Genomic DNA, 17,966 nt, shown 5'->3' with positions numbered 1-17,966 from the left:
ATGAGGATTGAATGTTTTAACAGCTGTAATCAAGAATTGAATCCAGAAAAGATAGTTGTATGCGCTGGTTAAACAGACAGTGCTGCTTGTGCAGTGATGATATACAGTTCTTTGATTAATGTTTCTAATAAAACTTTCATTGAATAAGGTCATGAAATGTTGCCTGGCTACAATCTGCATTGCATGTTGCACTCATTTAAAATTCTCTGTATATTGTCATGGCTTCTGTGCTTTCACACGTCACTCTGTGTACTTTAACCCACAGTGTCTTCTTTTTTTTTGTTCATTCCTCCCTCAATTTTTTTTTGTGTGTGTGAATTATACATTAAAACTGTTGCAATGGATATTCTCCAAACATCTAATACCAGCAAAGATGCGTCACACAAGCTTCTGGCTCTGTCTGTCTGTCTGTCTGTCTGTCTGTCCTACCCACACACCTTTTATTTCTCTCACACACACACACACCTCTCAAGATGAGGATCCCATTTCAATCGACTCACTTTCTTCTTTATTCTCTTTAATTTGTTTCAGTCTCTGTTAATTTGATTTTTTTCAGCATTTTCAATCTGCTTCATCCTCAGCCACAATGTCCCGCTCCTGTCTCCACCATTCTCCCCTGACTGTGTTCTCCCATCTGTCCTCCTCCTCCTTTACTCCAGTCATCTCTAAAAGTCATCTCCTCCCACCTCCCAGTGCCCCAGTGGGGACAGACACAGAGGAGAGAGGGAGAGAGAGAGAGAGAGAGAGAGAGAGAGAAATGGAGAAAATGAGATGGAGGCAGAGAGATCTAGATATGATTGAGCTGGTGAAACCCCCCTGGTGTCAGAAATTCACCTGCAAAAACTCCCCTGCTTTTCCTCATCTGTATGCACAGTCTCTCCTCCTCTCCTCTCCTCCTGCATCATGCCTTCTCACCCCTCTCACTCGGCTCCTCACCTCTCTCCCTCTCTCTCTACCTTGCTTCCTCCCCCCTTCTCTGTCCTTCCGTGTCACTTATCACCCTGCATTGCTCCACCTGCACTGTGGTGCAGGACTGACAATCAGAACTCTGCACACATACACATGCGCGCAGAAGCACACAAGTAACTTATACACATGCACACACACACAGGGAGACACACACCCACCACTTCCGGCAGCCCCCTCCCTCCCTCCCTCACTCTCTCTCTCACACCTCTCTCCACTGCAGACACGAAAAATATTCTACAACCCCTGGTGTGCTTCAACGAGAGACACTGCTCGTACTACATCAGCAGTATTCTGTGTCCTTTTTTGTTTATGCCACGCACGATATGTGCAATTGTTAGTAACCATCATCAGCATGTGGTGTGGTGTTCATCAATCTTTGTTCATACTCTGTGTTTCTTGTCAGTGGAAAAAGAGGAAACAACGCAACGCATGAAAGTCAAACCAAAGACTGTCTATACAGTTGTCTAATTAGCCCAGTTTCCTCTGTTGTACTCGCTGTTTCTGACACTGACTCTGATTAAGGCAGTCGTCACTGAATTAGACAAAAAAAAAATCTTCAATTACCGAAGAAGCAATCAAAAAGCGTGTGACGAGTGACACCCCTGATACGCCACCAAGTGAGCCGAGCACTGTACATGAATGAATGAGTGAGTGAGTATGTGACATAACGAAGGGGGTGTCTTATGTGTGAGGAGAGATTTGTGTGTGAGAGATTCATAGGAAAGACAAGAGAGGCTCTGGCCCTTTAATTTGGTGTTGCTAGGGAAATGAAGCTGTTTACTCAAGCTTCAACCACATAGATGATGTTTGCATGAACTCTCTAATACCTCCTTTTATATATATATATATATATATATATATATATATATATATATATATATATATATATATATATATATATATACATACACACACACACACACACACACGCTTCCTGTGTCACACAGAGAGAGAGAATACACATAGTCCTATGTACTGTATATCTGTCCCCCCCACACACACTCATGTTATGTGCCAGGTAAGGTCACTAAGTCACAAGTGGAAGACAGTTCAGACAAATAATCAGGAGATGATGTGCCGTCCGCATACTTTACATACTGGTAAACAAAACTAGAAATAAAGTTCATCGTTGGGCCAGTCAAAAATATTAGACACTCGGACCTTTAACATAAAAATCAGAATATAATAATAAGTATTCAGTCCTGACATCTAGTGGATATTGCATGAAACTGAGTGCACAGTGTGTATGATATGTCTAGTATACAGTATATACGACTGTATGTAATCTGTTCCTGTAAACACCCTTCCCCCACCAAGCCTAATATATAGGTCAAGGCATATGTAGCAATTACATAACATCTGCACAACATCTATCTATCTATCTATCTATCTATCTATCTATCTATCTATCTATCTTATCTATCTGCTTCGATGAAGAGGTAATTTGCTCTCTGTAATTTCAAAGAGAGCACATAACAGAATACACAAAAGAGTGTATATGATTATTCTCTCTTTACGTAACTTCCTAGTAGGCCAAAAAATCCCATATTTAAGTAGACGTTGGGGTCTGTGTCAGTCTCTCCGTGTACAAATGTATGCATGGATTGCTTGCAGTGGATTTATATCCTAATAAATCCAAATAGTTCCAAAGAAGGTTATACTGTCCCTCATTTTGAGACACAACACAAAAATGCTTTGAATGTTTTCTCTAAGTTCTTATGTTGTTGCCTTTGGTCTTGTGTGTGTGTGTGTGTGCGCGTGCGTGTGTGTGTGTGTGTGTGTGTGTGAAAGCTCGCCTGCCTTTGATCCCCCCGTTCATTTCCTATGGGAAAAAGTAACATAAAATGTTGTTAAACCTGTCAAAAAGTGTCAGACGCGGAATAAAGATTGAAACCGTGATTTGAAAACGCCAACTGTCGCCCAGTACGGTTCTTGATCCCACTCGGCCACCGTACTTGATGTGTTTGTTTTCAGTCAGAGCAAAGATGGCGAACGAACTGGAAAGAGTGCGAATCTCAGCGGCGGAACTCCGTGCTGAGGCGTCGAATGCAGTTAATTACGGTACTGGCGGCCAGAAAGGTGAAAATATAGAACGCAGTTATATGGGAGTGCGTTGTTCCCAGGAATGTCGATAAATTAGATCATAGAAACATCGCGATTCGGATTAAAGTAGGCTACGGAGTTGCCAAGTTTGTACAAGCTGTTAGCTAGCTAACTTAGCTATGTGTTCGTTCTTTGGTCCAGCGTGTTTGTTTTTTACTACTGTTGTTGCTATTTAGGCCAAATTTAACTACTTCTAACTCGTTTCCTTATTTCGACTCGTTATACTTAGGGAATACTGTTAGGGAATTTGTGCGAAATACTTAATCGGGTTAGGACTGACGAGCGCGACTGTTGTGATTGTTAAGCGCGTGTTAGTTCAACTTAATATAAATGTAAAACTTCACATGTAGAGTCGTCTTAACATTCGTCTATGTTTTTATGTTGTCACATATGTTCAGTTTTTGTTGTAGGGCAGTTTGACAGTGTTGTTGGTCGGAAACCTTAAACCGTAGTGTGTTCATATGAAGGAAATAGTATTACCTTACGTAAAATGTTGACAAAATAGGTTTAAAATAAAATGTTGTAGCTTAAGAACATAATTCTAGTGTCCTTTGTTATTTTCATAAAACTAGGTTTAGAATCTGATGTAACTTCCATTAAAAAAACTCATAAATTAGACCTTGAACTTGTGACACGTCCTTTGACTTAGCCTGTTCAAAATTTGAACTATGGTCATGCACAGCTAGATATAGTCCTTAAAAACGACACTGTTAATTTCTCTTTAAATGATAATTCATAAAAAGTACAATGTTCAGTTGTTGAAGTGAATTACTTATAAAGATTTACTACTTTTGCATGTATCAAATAGGCTGAGCACCACTGTCACAGTTGTGGAATTGAAAAGTATGTAGTGGCATTCAGAGGTATTGTTTCATTTGGTCTTTGCATTAGATAACTTTAAACAGACTATGTATTCTTTAATATCTATACTCCATCTCCTTGTTGTGTAAATGTCAGGCTTTGACATTTGCCATATTCTTTTTTTGTTGTGTTTTTATTTTTTAGAGGAGCAGCAGCATGTACCTAAGCAACATAGGAAACGTGACGAAAAGCGACCTGATCTGCAGCGCTACCAGCCTTTAGCTGGACCTGGACGACGTCATCGTGACAGCGAGGAGGGGGATTCTGGTCAAAGTGATCCAATGCCTACTTATTTACATGAGCAAGAAAAGCCACTGCAGAGTGAGAAAAAGTGTGTCTCTGAAAAAGTTTCAGGGGGCACAAATGAGACAGGCACTGACCAACGGGTTGGAGGTGATGGTAGTAACACTCATAATGGAAGAAAGGGCATCTGCTCACCTGTTAAAACAGAGGCAAATCAAGAAAAAGGCCTCGTTGATCATGACGTGGAACATTTGGAACCTGCTGGAGCTGCAAAACTGGCAAAGAAAGCCCGCAAACCTGACCGTGAATTTTATCAACCAGGGAGCCGAAGGAACATCTCTGGAAAGGACTGTGGAGTTGGAAAAGAGCAAGATAAACCTCCACCTAAGAAACTTGAGCATAAAAATGAGCCAGAATTCCAGCAGAGTACTGAAGAAACAGAGGGTAATAAAACAGCATCTCCTCAAAAGCAAAGAGGGAAGGCTAAAGAAGTCAAAGGTGCGCACGAAAATGTAAAAACTGTTAAATCCACTGATATAAACAGAAAGCAAGGAAGCAGAGATGTTCACAAGCCTCCCTTACCCTCTGATGTTTCTGTGGAAAAAGTAACCAGCAAGGTAGAAGAACTCTCTGTGAAAGGGAAAGGTGGACGTGAAGTCCAAAATGTTGATGAGGTAACCTGTAGGAGAGGGAAAACAACTGATAAGGGAAGACAAAGCCAAGGGGGCGTCATAAAAGAAGAGGAAGAAAAGATAGACAGGAAGAGGGAAAAAGGAAACCGCAGTAGAAGAGGAGGGGAGAAAGAAAAAGAAAGAAATTTGGATTCCAGAGGAGGTGGGGATGGCATGAGTGTTGGAGGAAAAAGCGTCCAGGGGAAAGATGAAAAAGAGAGAGACGGTAGAGCAGCAGAAGCAGATAGGAATAACAAACCCTGTAAGACTGGAGAGACGCACCAAGGCAAACGCAGAGAGAACTGTGGAGAAAGCACAAGAGGAAATGACAACAACAATCGGTCCAGAGAAGCTGAGAAAAATGCAAGGGCAGAGAGAAATTTAGACAAAACTGTAGAAAGAGTAAATAGAAACAAATCCAATGCCAACATCATAGCACCATCCTCAAAACGATATTCCAAATCAGATATACGACGCTCACGCAATCGAACTTACAGCAGTAGCTCAGCCAGCAGTGTGACCAGCTTGGATGGTCCAGGATTCGGGAAGGATGTGGAAAGCTCTAAGTGGCCACGCTTGCAGCCTAAGCCCAGTAACAAAGACGAGATGGTTAGTAGCAGAGAGGGACAAAGAGGTCGCCTACAAAGCTGGCCAACTAATGGGGAATCTTCTACAGAATCACTAGAAGGGTTTGAGATCAACGACATTGCAGAAAACAGAAGAAGAAGAAGAAGAGGAGGGGAGGAAGAGCTAAGTGCAACAAGGAGGAGAGAAGAAAGGAACCGACCAAAGGGAGGCCGAGGTGAAGGTAGAGCAATTCAAAGAGATTCACCTGAAAAACCTTCTGGTGCCTCATCACAAAGTGGAGAAACACAACATCGCAAGCAAGGCTTGGTTCCTCGTGGCAGAGGTGGAGGTATTCTGGTGCTTCCAGCCCACACAGATATCTCTAATTCACCTGAGGTTGGCCAAAGACTTTTCGGTGGAATCAGGGGAGGAGCAGCAGCACACAGTAGTAGAGGGGGTAGAGGAGGAGGAGTGAGACGACTGTGGGATCCAAATAACCCAGATCAGAAACCTGCTCTTACCAGCAGTCAGTCCTCACAGCACAAATCCCTCCAACCGCCTGTATATCTTCAAACAGGTACTGGATATGGACAACTTCATTTTCTAGACACGGATGATGAGGTTGCAGGCAGTCCTCCGGTCCAGCAGGGCGAACACTTTCGATCACAGCAGGCTGCTGCCATGGCGTTCTACAAATTCCAAAACTCTGACAATCCCTACTGCTACCCTATGTCCACCAGCAATCCACAAAATCCTGGCACCTCCTCAAACCAGCGCTATCCATATCCATATATGGGGCCCTACCAAATGGTTCCCACTAATGGTGTGTACCAGAGCCCTGGTGTGGGACAGTTCAGTGGTAGTTACAAGTTAGGAGGTTATTCTCAGCCTCGTTCAGGAGGTGGTTTGTCACTTGAAGAAGTGGAGCAACAAGCCAGAGGGGAACTGGGGAGGCTGTTAAGGGCGGCAGATGCACATGAGCTTCAACTCAGTAATCTGCTGTCCAGGGACAGAGTGAGTGCTGACGGTCTGGATCGCATGGCCCAGCTCAGGTGAGGTTTATGGTGACAAGTTGTGTTTATTGTTTTGTTGTATGCCACATATTTGGCTATTTGGACTAAAACTGAAAAAAAAAAAAACTTGTCTGATTTTTTTCCCGCCACCTCCTCTGTTGTTTAGAGCGGACCTTTTGGGGCTCTATGAACAAGTCATCCTCACGGACATTGAGTTCTCAGATTCTCAGAATGTGGACCAGGCTTTATGGAAGAACGTGTTTTATCAGGTCATAGAGCACTTCAGGCAGTTACTCAAAGACCCTGCACACGAGAGCACCTCTTATGTCAGGAACATGTTGCTCACTCTACTTGACGAGGTAAGTGGGAAAAGTTATAAGAAGAACAAATGTACCACTCTGTTTTATTCATCTATAGAAAAATATTGAAATAATTCATTCTCATTAATGATGTTATCTGTAACTAGAGTCACGCTGTCCAAAATTAGTACATTTCCTTAGTTTGAACTCACCATATTTAAAGGCGACATAGACCGGAAGCTCCAATTAACGCTGCGGTTGTGTGTGTGTATCTGCGTCATTACCTCGTTTATGAAACCTTAAAGTTTCAGAACGGTTCAGCCACTGCTGAGAAAATAGGGTTTTATTGTTTTCCTGGGCTCTGCGAAGCGGATCGGCACTAACTTAATTTGACGTCGTCATCAGAAATCCTCACCACTCCTCTCACCACCGTAGCGCCTCCTGTTGCAGCACTAGTCCGGGCACATCCGGTTGCATTCATTCAACCGCAGAAGAAGAAGAGCTGGCCTATCTATTACGACACTTCCAGGTACCTGGCCAATCACAGGACAGTGGGAAAGCTCTCGTTGGCTAGCCAATCAAAACACAGTCCACGTTCTGGGGGTGTGATTTTGGTCTGAAACAGCACGGCTGACAAGAGCGTCAGTGAGGAGATATTTTGATCGGCTCGTTTGCAGCGACTAGTAGGTTTATAACCATGAAAACAAGTTATTATATGTAAGTAGACCTCCATAACTAACATAAATGTGTGATACAAGCATTCGATGTCGCCTTTAATATATTGTGAGAATTTCGTAACAGTCAATGACTGCTTTAAGTCTTCTACCATTCCTTGATGACACACAACCAGGCCTGCACTGCAGACCCCTTCAGCTCTTTCTTGTCTGGCCTTCAACAATTGCAATGCTGCCGAGTTTGAGGTTGATTGACGATATGCTGAATGCTGAAATATCGTGCAATGCCTTTTGAGGCATTCGACTGATTCTAAGCACACAAAGTGATCCTGTGTACTTTCTTACCATCGTCCTTTTTATTAATGTGCTGCTTTTTGTCCACCGCAGACTGGTCATGTGGTTGCTCCTCTCATAGAGACCCAATGCTACTGCATAAGTCAGTTAATTTAGTCCCTCAAAGTGAAATGTTTATTGTGCTCAGCAGTAAGTGAGCTCAGGTCCAAATGTTAGAAAGAGACATGTTCTGTATTCTGTATTCTTTTTTTTCATCTGATGTACATGTTGCTGTTATTTTTGCTGTTTTTCCCCCTCAATGTGATTTAACTTGTCTGCTGTTTGTGTTTTAACAGGGATCACTTTTCTTTGATACACTGGTCCAGAAGCTACAGACAGTGTACCAATTTAAATTGGAGGATTACATGGATGGCATGGCCATCAGGACTAGGCCATTACGCAAAACGGTACTGGGATAGTCCTTATTTTATTCTGTGTGTATGTGAAGTTGTTACATATGTTCCATGTGTTTAAAGATTCAGCATTTTTCATAGAAATATGCACATATACTTATGTTCTTTTGAAAAGGTTAAAGGTTTCCCTTTTATTTCTGTATGTTTTTCAGGTAAAGTATGCACTTATCAGTGCTCAGCGCTGTATGATTTGCCAGGGAGATATTGCACGTTACCGGGAACAAGCCAGTGACTCGGCCAACTATGGCAAGGCTCGCAGGTAGGCTTTGATTCGAACATTTTCCAGGCAGTGTGAAATTTCTTACACACGGAAGAGCATGAGATGTAGACTTGCTTAATTTTTCAAAGAAAGCTGTATTTTATTTATCTCAAATACTGTGGAACCTTTCTTTTTCTGAGATGCTGGTGAGCTGCTGTTTGCTACAAAGTTTCAGAACCGTATGAGACACCGTTCTTTCCCATTAGATGAGAAACCTCATCTTATTGCTTTTGCTATTGCTTTTCTTTTTCAGCTGGTACCTGAAAGCCCAGCAAATTGCCCCCAAAAATGGACGACCATATAACCAGCTGGCCCTACTGGCAGTCTACACAGTAAGTAGTATGTAGTAAGCAATGTAAAGTTGGATATTTACAAGATAATATTCCCTGCAAACATTATTAGGTCATAGAATGTGTTTATGTCTTTATGACTGACAATTTTAATCATGAATTGTTTTTTTCATACCATGTTTGGTGTAATATTGTGTTGGCACCCAACTGCTTAGAACACTTCCTTCCTCTGAACTCTAATCCCACTTCTCACTTGCAGAAAAGGAAGTTGGATGCCGTGTATTATTACATGCGCAGTTTGGCTGCTTCCAACCCTATCCTGACTGCCAAGGAAAGCCTGATGAGTCTGTTTGAAGAAGCCAAACGAAAGGTAAGATGCGCTTTGGCCACTGACTTAAATCAGATGTCTGGACTTCTAAATTTTTATTCGAGCTACATGATTGATGAAAGAGAAATCACAATCATGACTCTTGACTAATTTTAATTAGCGGCATCAAAACAAGCGCACCTACTTTCTCCCTCAACCAATGACATTGCAGTATTACCCCCTCATGATGTAGAGCAGCAGATAGCGGGTGGTGAGATGTTTTTTGTTAGTGGTAGGAATGGTCATTATTGACTATGCGGGAAGGCATTCTCCGCTGCAGGTTGGTAGACAGGGAGGTGTGTTTTGAATAAAATGTACATCCCTAATTAGTTAACTATGATATTTGATGATATGTTGCCATTTCAAAAAAAGGCATTGAAATCTTAAGCAATAAAATCACGATCCTTGTGCAGCCCTGCTAAAAGAGAAATCTACAAAGCCTCGACATAGATGTAGAAAATAATTGAAGTCGGAGTCTTAAACTTGAACCATTGTTGCTCATTAGCCACGATGACATAGACACGTTAATTTGCTAAGACAATTAACATGCTTATTAAATCACTGCATTGGCACAGATGATTCAATTTAATATAATCTGGTGTAATTATGTGCTTCTTGTTTGTATGAATTATATATCTATTTCTTCCAGGCAGAGCAACTTGAGCGAAGGAGGAAGCAGGAGCATGACGGAGGCTCTAAGGGTCCAGCAGTTAGAGGGAGAGGAAGGGGGGACGAGGGAGCGCGCGTGGAGATCTGGGTTCGCCCCACTGGACAAGCTGCAACCCCGTCCTCGCAGAGAGGAGGCAGTGAGTCCAGCAGAGACTCTGAACAGGATGGAGAGCTGGGCAATCTCAGTGCCAGTGACGTAAGAACCCTTTGATCCTTTTGCTCTCTCTTGTACAGATGGGCACGTTGAGCCTTATCTTATCTAATTTTGATCTACACAAATAATATTGTATTTTCCATGTTTATCATTTAGAAAACCACGTTATTTTTGTCATAATTATTTCCCTCGTCATTTATTATGTCCTCTCTCTTAGTCCCTTTTATTCAGTTCAGTGTACTCATACAAAATAATCAATGTTCTTGTTTTCGCTGTTTTTAAACTCTTAACCCGGTGTTCTATCTTTTGTTACATGGCCCTTATGGTTAGTTTCCTTTCTGCTTGCAACAGTGCACCATGATTGTATTCCTGTAAACATTTTTCTGTGCCCTCTGGGTGATATTGAGGCAGACAAAGCAGATAACTGTGTGATACAATGCTTTTAATAAGTAAGATTTTGAATGATGTATTGAGATTGCCATGTGATTTTTCGATATGAGAGGGAATGGTACTTTTTACGTGATTTTACTCATTTTCATTTGAATGACACATTTTAAATGATTACGGTGAGATATTTGTGCAGATAAGTGAGAAACAAATATGTTTTCTTCAGTCTGTAGAATATAATGTGAAAAGGCCAGCGTGATATTTAATCTAAAAGGGTAATTTTTCACACATTTTGGCTTTAAGAAATTAGCCAAAATAGAAATAGAATTTCTGCTTAGATTAGAAAGGTCTTGATCAAGAACCTATCATTTCCCAGTGTAATTTTCTAAAAACTGTACTTCTTTACACTGATATTTTAGAGTAATGGAAAAAGTAGCAATTTAATCTTACGCTTTATTTCTTTTGTGTTATTTTTAGTTTAGTATATTAGTATTTTGTGAGCCTGTATTAAGTCAGTGTGAGCTAACTCTGTGTAACAATCTGAACCAAGCAAGCTCTCCTCTGCTCTTCATTATTGCGTTTCTTTTTCTTATTAAATAAAACAACTGAGCATCCAACTCATCATTGCTACTAGTGGACTCCTAGCTGTTCATTCCCGTAAAGCAATTTTCCTTTTTGTCCTTTATAATTTATTCACTCACTTGCGTCATGCTAAATTTAAATAGCAAGGGTGTGTCTACATCTTTTTGGGTTGTGGGATGAGGGCTCAGATCAACTTTATCAGCATACTCAGATGCTCACACATTCATACAGCACATCTATGTATCTATTTCCTACCCATTCACATCGAACTCGCAGCCTTCCATTTGAAAGATGACTCACTCTACCACTTCTGTGCTACCATCGCACCAGTGGCGTGACACATTTCATTGGTGATCATTACACAGTGAATTCTTTATTGCTTTTAGGGCTATGATTTTCTACTGGATTTTTCTTCCACTGATTTTTAGGGAAGGAAGCTGAAACTGTATCATTCAAGGTCAGCCACTTAATTATTTAAAACCACAGAATCAGCAATTTACAGCATTATTGATTCAGTTCTCACTGGTCACTACTGAGGAAAATCTTAATCTATTTCCTGTATTTTATTGCTATGTAAACGTTACGAGGCAAACTGTATCTCACCATCTCTGTTCATGTCTAAGGCCTTCGTCTGTGGTGCATTTTTTTTGCTTTTTTGCTTGAAATGTGGGAGCAGTTCTCTCTCTGTGACAATTATGGACTAATGGAGTGTGGTTTTACTCACCAGAGTTGATGCTGTCGATGCTCATTACAAATAAAGTTTTGTCCACCACATTTGGGTGGGGGGAAAAGGCACAGATCAGATTAAGTTTCTCTTTATTTCTCGTGCCATGTGCTCAGTCCACTATCTGTTATGAGTTACATCTGTATTTGTATCCCTTATGCCATAAAAAACCCAATATGCAAGATATAGCTTCACAGTTCATTTCCTTCCGTATTGTTTAAAATTCCAGGGTCATTTGTGAATGGCAATGCGAGCTTTGAATCTTTTCACATGCCTATTCAAAGGATGAATACATTTTTTTTCTTGTTGGGGTTTGTTGCTAAATTCAATGGTTGGTAAAATATTAGTAAAATGCTTTTCTTCTTGTTGTTTTTTTTCCCCTACAGTTGAATAAAAGGTTCATTCTGAGTTTCTTGCATGCTCATGGAAAGCTCTTCACCAAAGTGGGGTGAGTGTTGTCTCTTGAATTTAGAGATAGGAGTTTGAAAGTTCAAGAATATAATTTAATGATGCACATGTGTGCGCCTTTTTGCCTGTGTTCATTGTGTATTTCGCTGCATCTTGTATGCAGCATGGAATCGTTCCCTGCAGTGGCGAGTCGTGTTCTGCAGGAGTTCAGGTTGCTGCTCCAGCATGGACCTTCCCTGCTGGGCAGCACACAAATGCTGCAGATCATCACCATCAACATGTTCACTATACACAATGCCCACAATAGAGGTAATTCTGACCGTACCAGCCATTGATAATACTGAAGCAAAAATGTCAAAAGTGCGCTCTCAAATTCTCGTCTCTCTGTCAGGTGAAGAAGGAGAAGTGCGGTCTGTTCTACAAGAGCAAAGCACGGCCCTGGGTCTCGGGATGTTTGCCGTTTTGGTCCAACACTGCACGGAGCTGCTCAGTGATACTCCTGCAGGTATAAACCCGGGAAGACCCACAAATGTTTGAAATACGATGCGTTTATGGCACCATCACAAGATTGCAAATACCTGTATCTGGGATATTTTGGCTTTGTGATGCATCATTCATCTTAACATGCTACTTGCTTTCAGAATCGGTCCCCGCGACAGATGGGGAAGAGGACAGTACAGGGGCGAGGCCAAATGGTATGGTGAGAGTCTCTGCCTTCCCACTGAATCTTAGAGAACTACTGCCGAGCATGAAGGTGTGGTCTGACTGGATGTTGGGACACTCGGACCTGTGGAACCCACCACCATGCAGTATAGAGTGAGTACTCAGAGAATGAACCGAAACCATAAAGCTGTGTGTCAAACAGCTAAAGAGGCTGCCGATTTGGCTGAAAATACTCTAGGTTTGACATAATGACCTTGCACTGTCATTTGATTTATTGTAATATTTATGAGATCTGCTTCATTTTACCTCCTCTGTTAGTTCTGTGTCAGTATTTTTACACAAATCACACCTGGCAGCTCTCGTCAGATGGTGTTTTTTAAAATGTATGTACTAGTTACTCGTCACCACTTATGACCTGTCCTCTCTATCAAGTTGTAGCCCCGATGTTTGGCAGTGTCTGGCAGACCTGTGTAACGCGCTGGCGCGCGTGCACCACGGCGAACTTCCCCTGTACAAAGTCGACACTGACGAGGTCGAGGGCGACGAGGAGTTGACGGTGCTGCAGTTGAAGGAGGACAGGCTGCTTGCTGGTTTCATACCTCTGCTGGCTGCACCGCAGGAGCCCTGTTACACTGACAGACACACTGAAATGGTGAGTGAAGATTTTTACATTTCCCATAATGCTCATCCTTTTGACAAAAAGGATTCCTTTGTGTTCCTGTGGTGTAAAAGCAAGAGAATGAAAGCAAACAGAATAAAGAGTAAAACTCCAGTGCAAAGTTAGTATAAAGTATAAAATTAATCACACAGGAATATAAAATCATATACGTTTGAAGTTCCAAGCTGTGGATAAAATTTGATTGTATTTACAATTTGATTAACATGACATGGGTAGGTGACATGAACACATGTACCACGATTCATCACCCTCCTGTTGTCATGCCCATATTTCCCGTTCCTCTTCCCTCAGACAATAGCAGCAGATTGTAAGAGAGTGACCGTGCTGAAGTACTTTCTGGAGGCATTGTGTGGACAGGAAGAGCCTTTGTTGGCCTTCAAAGGAGGAAAATACATCTCTGTGGCGGCCTCTTTACCACCTAACCATCACTCTGTGGATCGAGGCAGACAGGATTCTATAACGGAAAAAGAGGTGAATCTTTTTCTTATGCTTTCCCCTCTAATAACATATTCTCTCCACACAGTGACCCTGTTTTGTTCCTTCTGATTGTGCTCCTTTTCAAAATTTGACCCCAACTCATAACTATGTAAATGTTGAAATTAAATTTTTATTGCAGTTCAGCCGAGGCTGTTGAATTACCGAATTGCTTATTGTCCTCGTCTGTTTACAAGGCTGATGATGTTATAGTCGAGGCGGAGTCGTCTCCATCTGCATCGGGAGATGAGGACGCAGACGAGGCGGGAGGTAGCGAGAATGACATCAAGCAGCTGAAGGCACGACGCCATGCCCTTGCCAACAAACTCGCACAGCAACAGAAGCGCAGGGATAAAATACAGGTAAAACTGGTAGATGCCATACTCAACAATACTTTTTTTCATTTGTATGTATGACAATTTATCGGTTAAACGAGTAAAAACAAATGTAAAATATGTGCAGGAAAAACAAATTTTTACACATTTTTGTTCTCATTTATTGTTTTTCTTTCTGTATTTAATTTGTTTTGTGTTTTTGTGACCATGTGTCTCAGGCAATGCTGCAAATGAGTGGGCAGTTGGAGCTGGAAGTGCGCCCACTGTTCTTGGTTCCTGATACCAATGGATTCATTGATCATTTGGACGGGCTGAGGAAACTTCTTCAGTGCGGAACATACATAATAGTTGTGCCGCTTATTGGTAAGACTATGATACAAAAACAAAGAACAGTTAAGGTATCAGCTGCTTCCTTCGTGTCGTTTACTGTAGGAACATGAATTGCTGGTTAATGGTGTAAAGATGTGCTCTCTCTCTCTCTCTCTCTCTCTCTCTCTCTCTCTCTCTCTCACACACCCTCTCACTCTCTCTCAGTAATTACAGAGTTAGATGGCTTGGCTAAAGGCCAGGACAACTTTGGTGGTGAAGTGGGTTCAGGAGGTCGCAACTCGTACAGCCGTGGCAACTACAATGTTAGCGTGGCCCACGTGCGGTCTGTGCAGGAGAAGGCCCGATTGGCAGTGGATTTCTTAGAGAAAGCGTTTGAAGCCAGGGAGCCGTGCCTCAGAGCCCTGACCAGCCGGGGTAATCAGCTCGAGTCTATAGCCTTCCGCAGTGAAGACACCTCTGGACAACAGGTGAGAGTCCAAATAAATGTTGCCCGAAATAATTGTATCCGAGTTTATTATATTTTTTTTAGATCGTGAAAGAAGGAAAAGGACAGGAAGCTGTGATTTAGTTTTCTGTTTATCTGCAGGGTAACAACGACGATGTGATTCTGTCCTGCTGTCTCCACTACTGTAAAGACAAGGCAAAGGACTTCATGCCTGAACAGAGAAGTATGTACCATCAGCCACATGTTCACACACACACACACACGCACATGCACTCTTTTGAGCATATCTCAAACAACGCTTTGCCCTCTCTTTCTGCACACAGATGGGACGGTGAGGCTCCAAAGAGAGGTTGTGCTCCTTACAGATGACCGCAACCTGCGCGTCAAAGCTTTGACTCGCAACGTCCCGGTCCGAGACATCTCTGCTTTCCTCAGCTGGGCCAAAGTGGGGTGAACCAAGCTAAGCTGCAATTAAAGGAACCCAACAGCTGAAGCCTGCTTGCCACTCAGTCAGAGGGAAAGACACACTAAAGTAGAGGAGGAAGAGTAACAGGGGGAGGAGCAAACGAAAAAGAGGGCAAAAAAAGCACTACTTGGAATACAAGTTCATGTAGTGACAGTAAGGTGGTTTCAGTGAGCTTTCCTCTTGTGATGTAGTGTGTGTGTGTGTTATGTGTTAAGATCAGTGAGCTTCCCCAGAAAGAGGCAGAGACTTGATTCGTCTCAGGAAGGCTGGACTAGAAGGGAGGAAGGAAATAGAAATGGAGTGATGTGATTTGCCAGATGTCTGGACCAGCCTCGAACCTCTGCACCTAGTTAGCGAGTGTGTACCCTTCGAGCAGAATTACATTTAAAGCTGGTGATAGAATGAGCCAGAGAGAGGAAGTCTTATGGCCATTTAATTGATTACATACATCAGCACTGAAGGCCATAACCGGTACTTTCTCGTACCTCTGAGGGCCCAGTCTGACAGACTGCTGTGTCCTTGAAGGTGGAGCTGATAGAAAGGAAGGCAGAGAGAGAGGGAGAGAAGCGTAGTCACGATGGTCTGTGTCAGTACAGTAAACAGTGGCTGACCATAGTGATGAGGCTCAACTAGGAGCCGTCATCCAACCTCAGCACCGCCAATGAATCACAAGCATGTGTATGGTATTTCCTGCTAACCAGGAAGTGCTGTATGACTGTTTGGAAATTTAGGTTGTTCATCGACCTTAAAGTCACATTCAATTTGGGTATTTTCGATTAAATAAAAATTACATTTTGTTTTTTATTTTGTTTTCCCTTCATTTTATTTTTGATTGTCTTGTTTTTGAGCTTATTTGTAAAGTTGTGTTTGTTTCATGAAGGCCCACATCTGCAAAGATGTTCAGTGTGAACCATAATTTACTGATTTGGATCAGGGACCAATGTATATGTAAATAATGATTGATTTTATGCTACATTGACATTGGCTAAATGTTATGGAATTTCATCCTTGGAGCAAATTTCCATCTATCTGTAATTTGTCAGTGTTGGTGGTTTGGTTATTTCCTGTGACTTTGCAGATCCTTTGTTATTGAGGTGACATTTGTGCAGTTCCTGCTGCCACAGCTGTGAACCGTTTCATGCAATGTTTTAATCATCAGTGCTAATGTTCCTCTCCTTTGCTCCAGTTGCCTTATTTACAGTTTAAACATGTGGAGTCTAACGGCAAGAATTTGCTTGCACTTCTTTGCTTTTTTTGAGTGATGTCTTTATATTCCTGTGTTTTTGAGATGGTGTCTGAATATTCACATGACTAATCTATTTGGCAACATCGTGCAAAATCAATACCTTAGTCACCACAGTTTGGTTATGTGGAAGAGAAATTTTCATCAACTGAATGTACAGTAGTAGCAACTCGTACTTTTTATTTGTGCTGCACATTTTCAGCTCTGCTTGTACAGCTTCCATCAGCAGTCGATGTTTCCGTATGTGTGAGAAGATTCAGGCAGGTTTCATTATTTTTAGCACCTCTGTAATTTCTGTGAATTTGCGCTGCTTTGTCGTTTTAGTGTCAGTGCAAATGTGGTACATAATCTTTGTGACAGAAATGGTGTTCATCTTCCAACATTAAAATTGTGTTGAAGTTATTGTTTTTAGCTCATTAATGTGCAAATGTGCCCCCAACAGGCAGACCTGTCATCATGCGGAAAGACACTGGTGTCGCGATAACATTCACAATGCCTCTATTATACACAAGTGTCACAGTAAGATTGGACTGTGACAGTGAGTCAGCATACACAATTACATGACTCTTAGACTGAGGCACCTAAATGGAGTTTAGCCATTATTCACACCTGTGCTCCCCTCTGAAATGTCAACATGTACTGTGGGGAAAAAAACACACTTGACTTGGTGTTGGAATGAAAGGTTTTCTTGTATTTATGTTCACTTTATCTCAAACCTTGGCAGTAAACATCTCAGCCCAGGAGCTTGTTTCTGTGCACATTTAGGTAAATAAGACAGTTGAAGTAATTGAGACAATTGCTGAACCCCAAGTTTTAGGTTCTCCATGCAATTAAAACTAAAGCACTTAACGTAATAATCAAAATGGAAGTTATTGAACACATTTATACAGTAAAACCATACTGAATTGAATTTTTTTAAACAAAGAAAAGCCTACACAAACTGAATTGTTGTGGTTCATGTCTGCACATGAGTGAGACAGATCTGTACAATCATCAGCCCCACTAACTATAGTTATAGTCTAAAATGTTTCTGAGTTGTGGGTGTGTGTCTGTGTGTGTATTTTGGGATCAAAACCTGGTCCTAATGAGGCAGAACCTCATTTTTAAGGAGCTGGTTATGTTTGGGACTAACATTTGAACTGTGATGAGGTTAAGGTAAGGGATAACGCTTTGTTTAGGCAGTCCAAATGAATGGAAGTGGATGCAGTATCAATTAGAAGAATAGATGTGTGTGTGTACTTGCATGAACACTGACCTTGTCAGGACCAGTAGTCCTCATTGAGACTCCCTGGTACTAATGAAGCTGAATCTGTTAATTTAGTGCCAAGATTTTTAACTGTGATTA

At 41.7% G+C, this 17,966-nt stretch overlaps 1 protein-coding gene across 2 annotated transcripts; it reads left to right on the top strand.

Moving 5' to 3' along the window:
* Positions 1-2,953: 2,953 nt before the first annotated feature.
* Positions 2,954-17,023, top strand: smg6 (SMG6 nonsense mediated mRNA decay factor). Of its 2 annotated transcripts, none has more exons than XM_044042206.1 (19): positions 2,954-3,030; positions 4,078-6,466; positions 6,594-6,786; positions 8,030-8,140; positions 8,299-8,405; positions 8,659-8,737; positions 8,955-9,065; positions 9,712-9,927; positions 11,965-12,026; positions 12,150-12,295; positions 12,378-12,491; positions 12,628-12,802; positions 13,082-13,301; positions 13,620-13,799; positions 14,000-14,164; positions 14,356-14,500; positions 14,672-14,934; positions 15,054-15,135; positions 15,236-17,023. In XM_044042206.1, the coding sequence occupies exons 1-19, from the start codon at positions 2,955-2,957 to the stop codon at positions 15,364-15,366; spliced, it is 4,965 nt and encodes a 1,654-aa protein (XP_043898141.1). In that variant the 5' UTR covers position 2,954; the 3' UTR covers positions 15,367-17,023. The 2 variants fall into 2 exon arrangements, with proteins under 2 accessions (XP_043898141.1, XP_043898140.1); XM_044042205.1 differs by having other exon boundaries at positions 2,954-3,048.
* The last annotated feature ends 943 nt before the right edge of the window (positions 17,024-17,966 follow it).

Source organism: Solea senegalensis, linkage group LG13, assembly GCF_019176455.1.
Source record: "Solea senegalensis isolate Sse05_10M linkage group LG13, IFAPA_SoseM_1, whole genome shotgun sequence".
NCBI lineage: Eukaryota > Metazoa > Chordata > Actinopteri > Pleuronectiformes > Soleidae > Solea > Solea senegalensis.
The sequence above is the reverse complement of the archived record's forward strand: the minus strand, read 5'-3'. Positions and strand labels throughout refer to the sequence as shown.

Bases quoted from the DNA above. Each gene is read 5' to 3' on its own strand.
- smg6 (XM_044042205.1), top strand. From the start codon at position 2,955: ATGGCGAACGAACTGGAAAGAGTGCGAATCTCAGCGGCGGAACTCCGT. The intron at 14,501-14,671 runs GTAAGACTATGA...ACTCTCTCTCAG, and splicing joins AATAGTTGTGCCGCTTATTG to TAATTACAGAGTTAGATGGC. The intron at 15,136-15,235 runs GTATGTACCATC...TTCTGCACACAG, and splicing joins CTTCATGCCTGAACAGAGAA to ATGGGACGGTGAGGCTCCAA.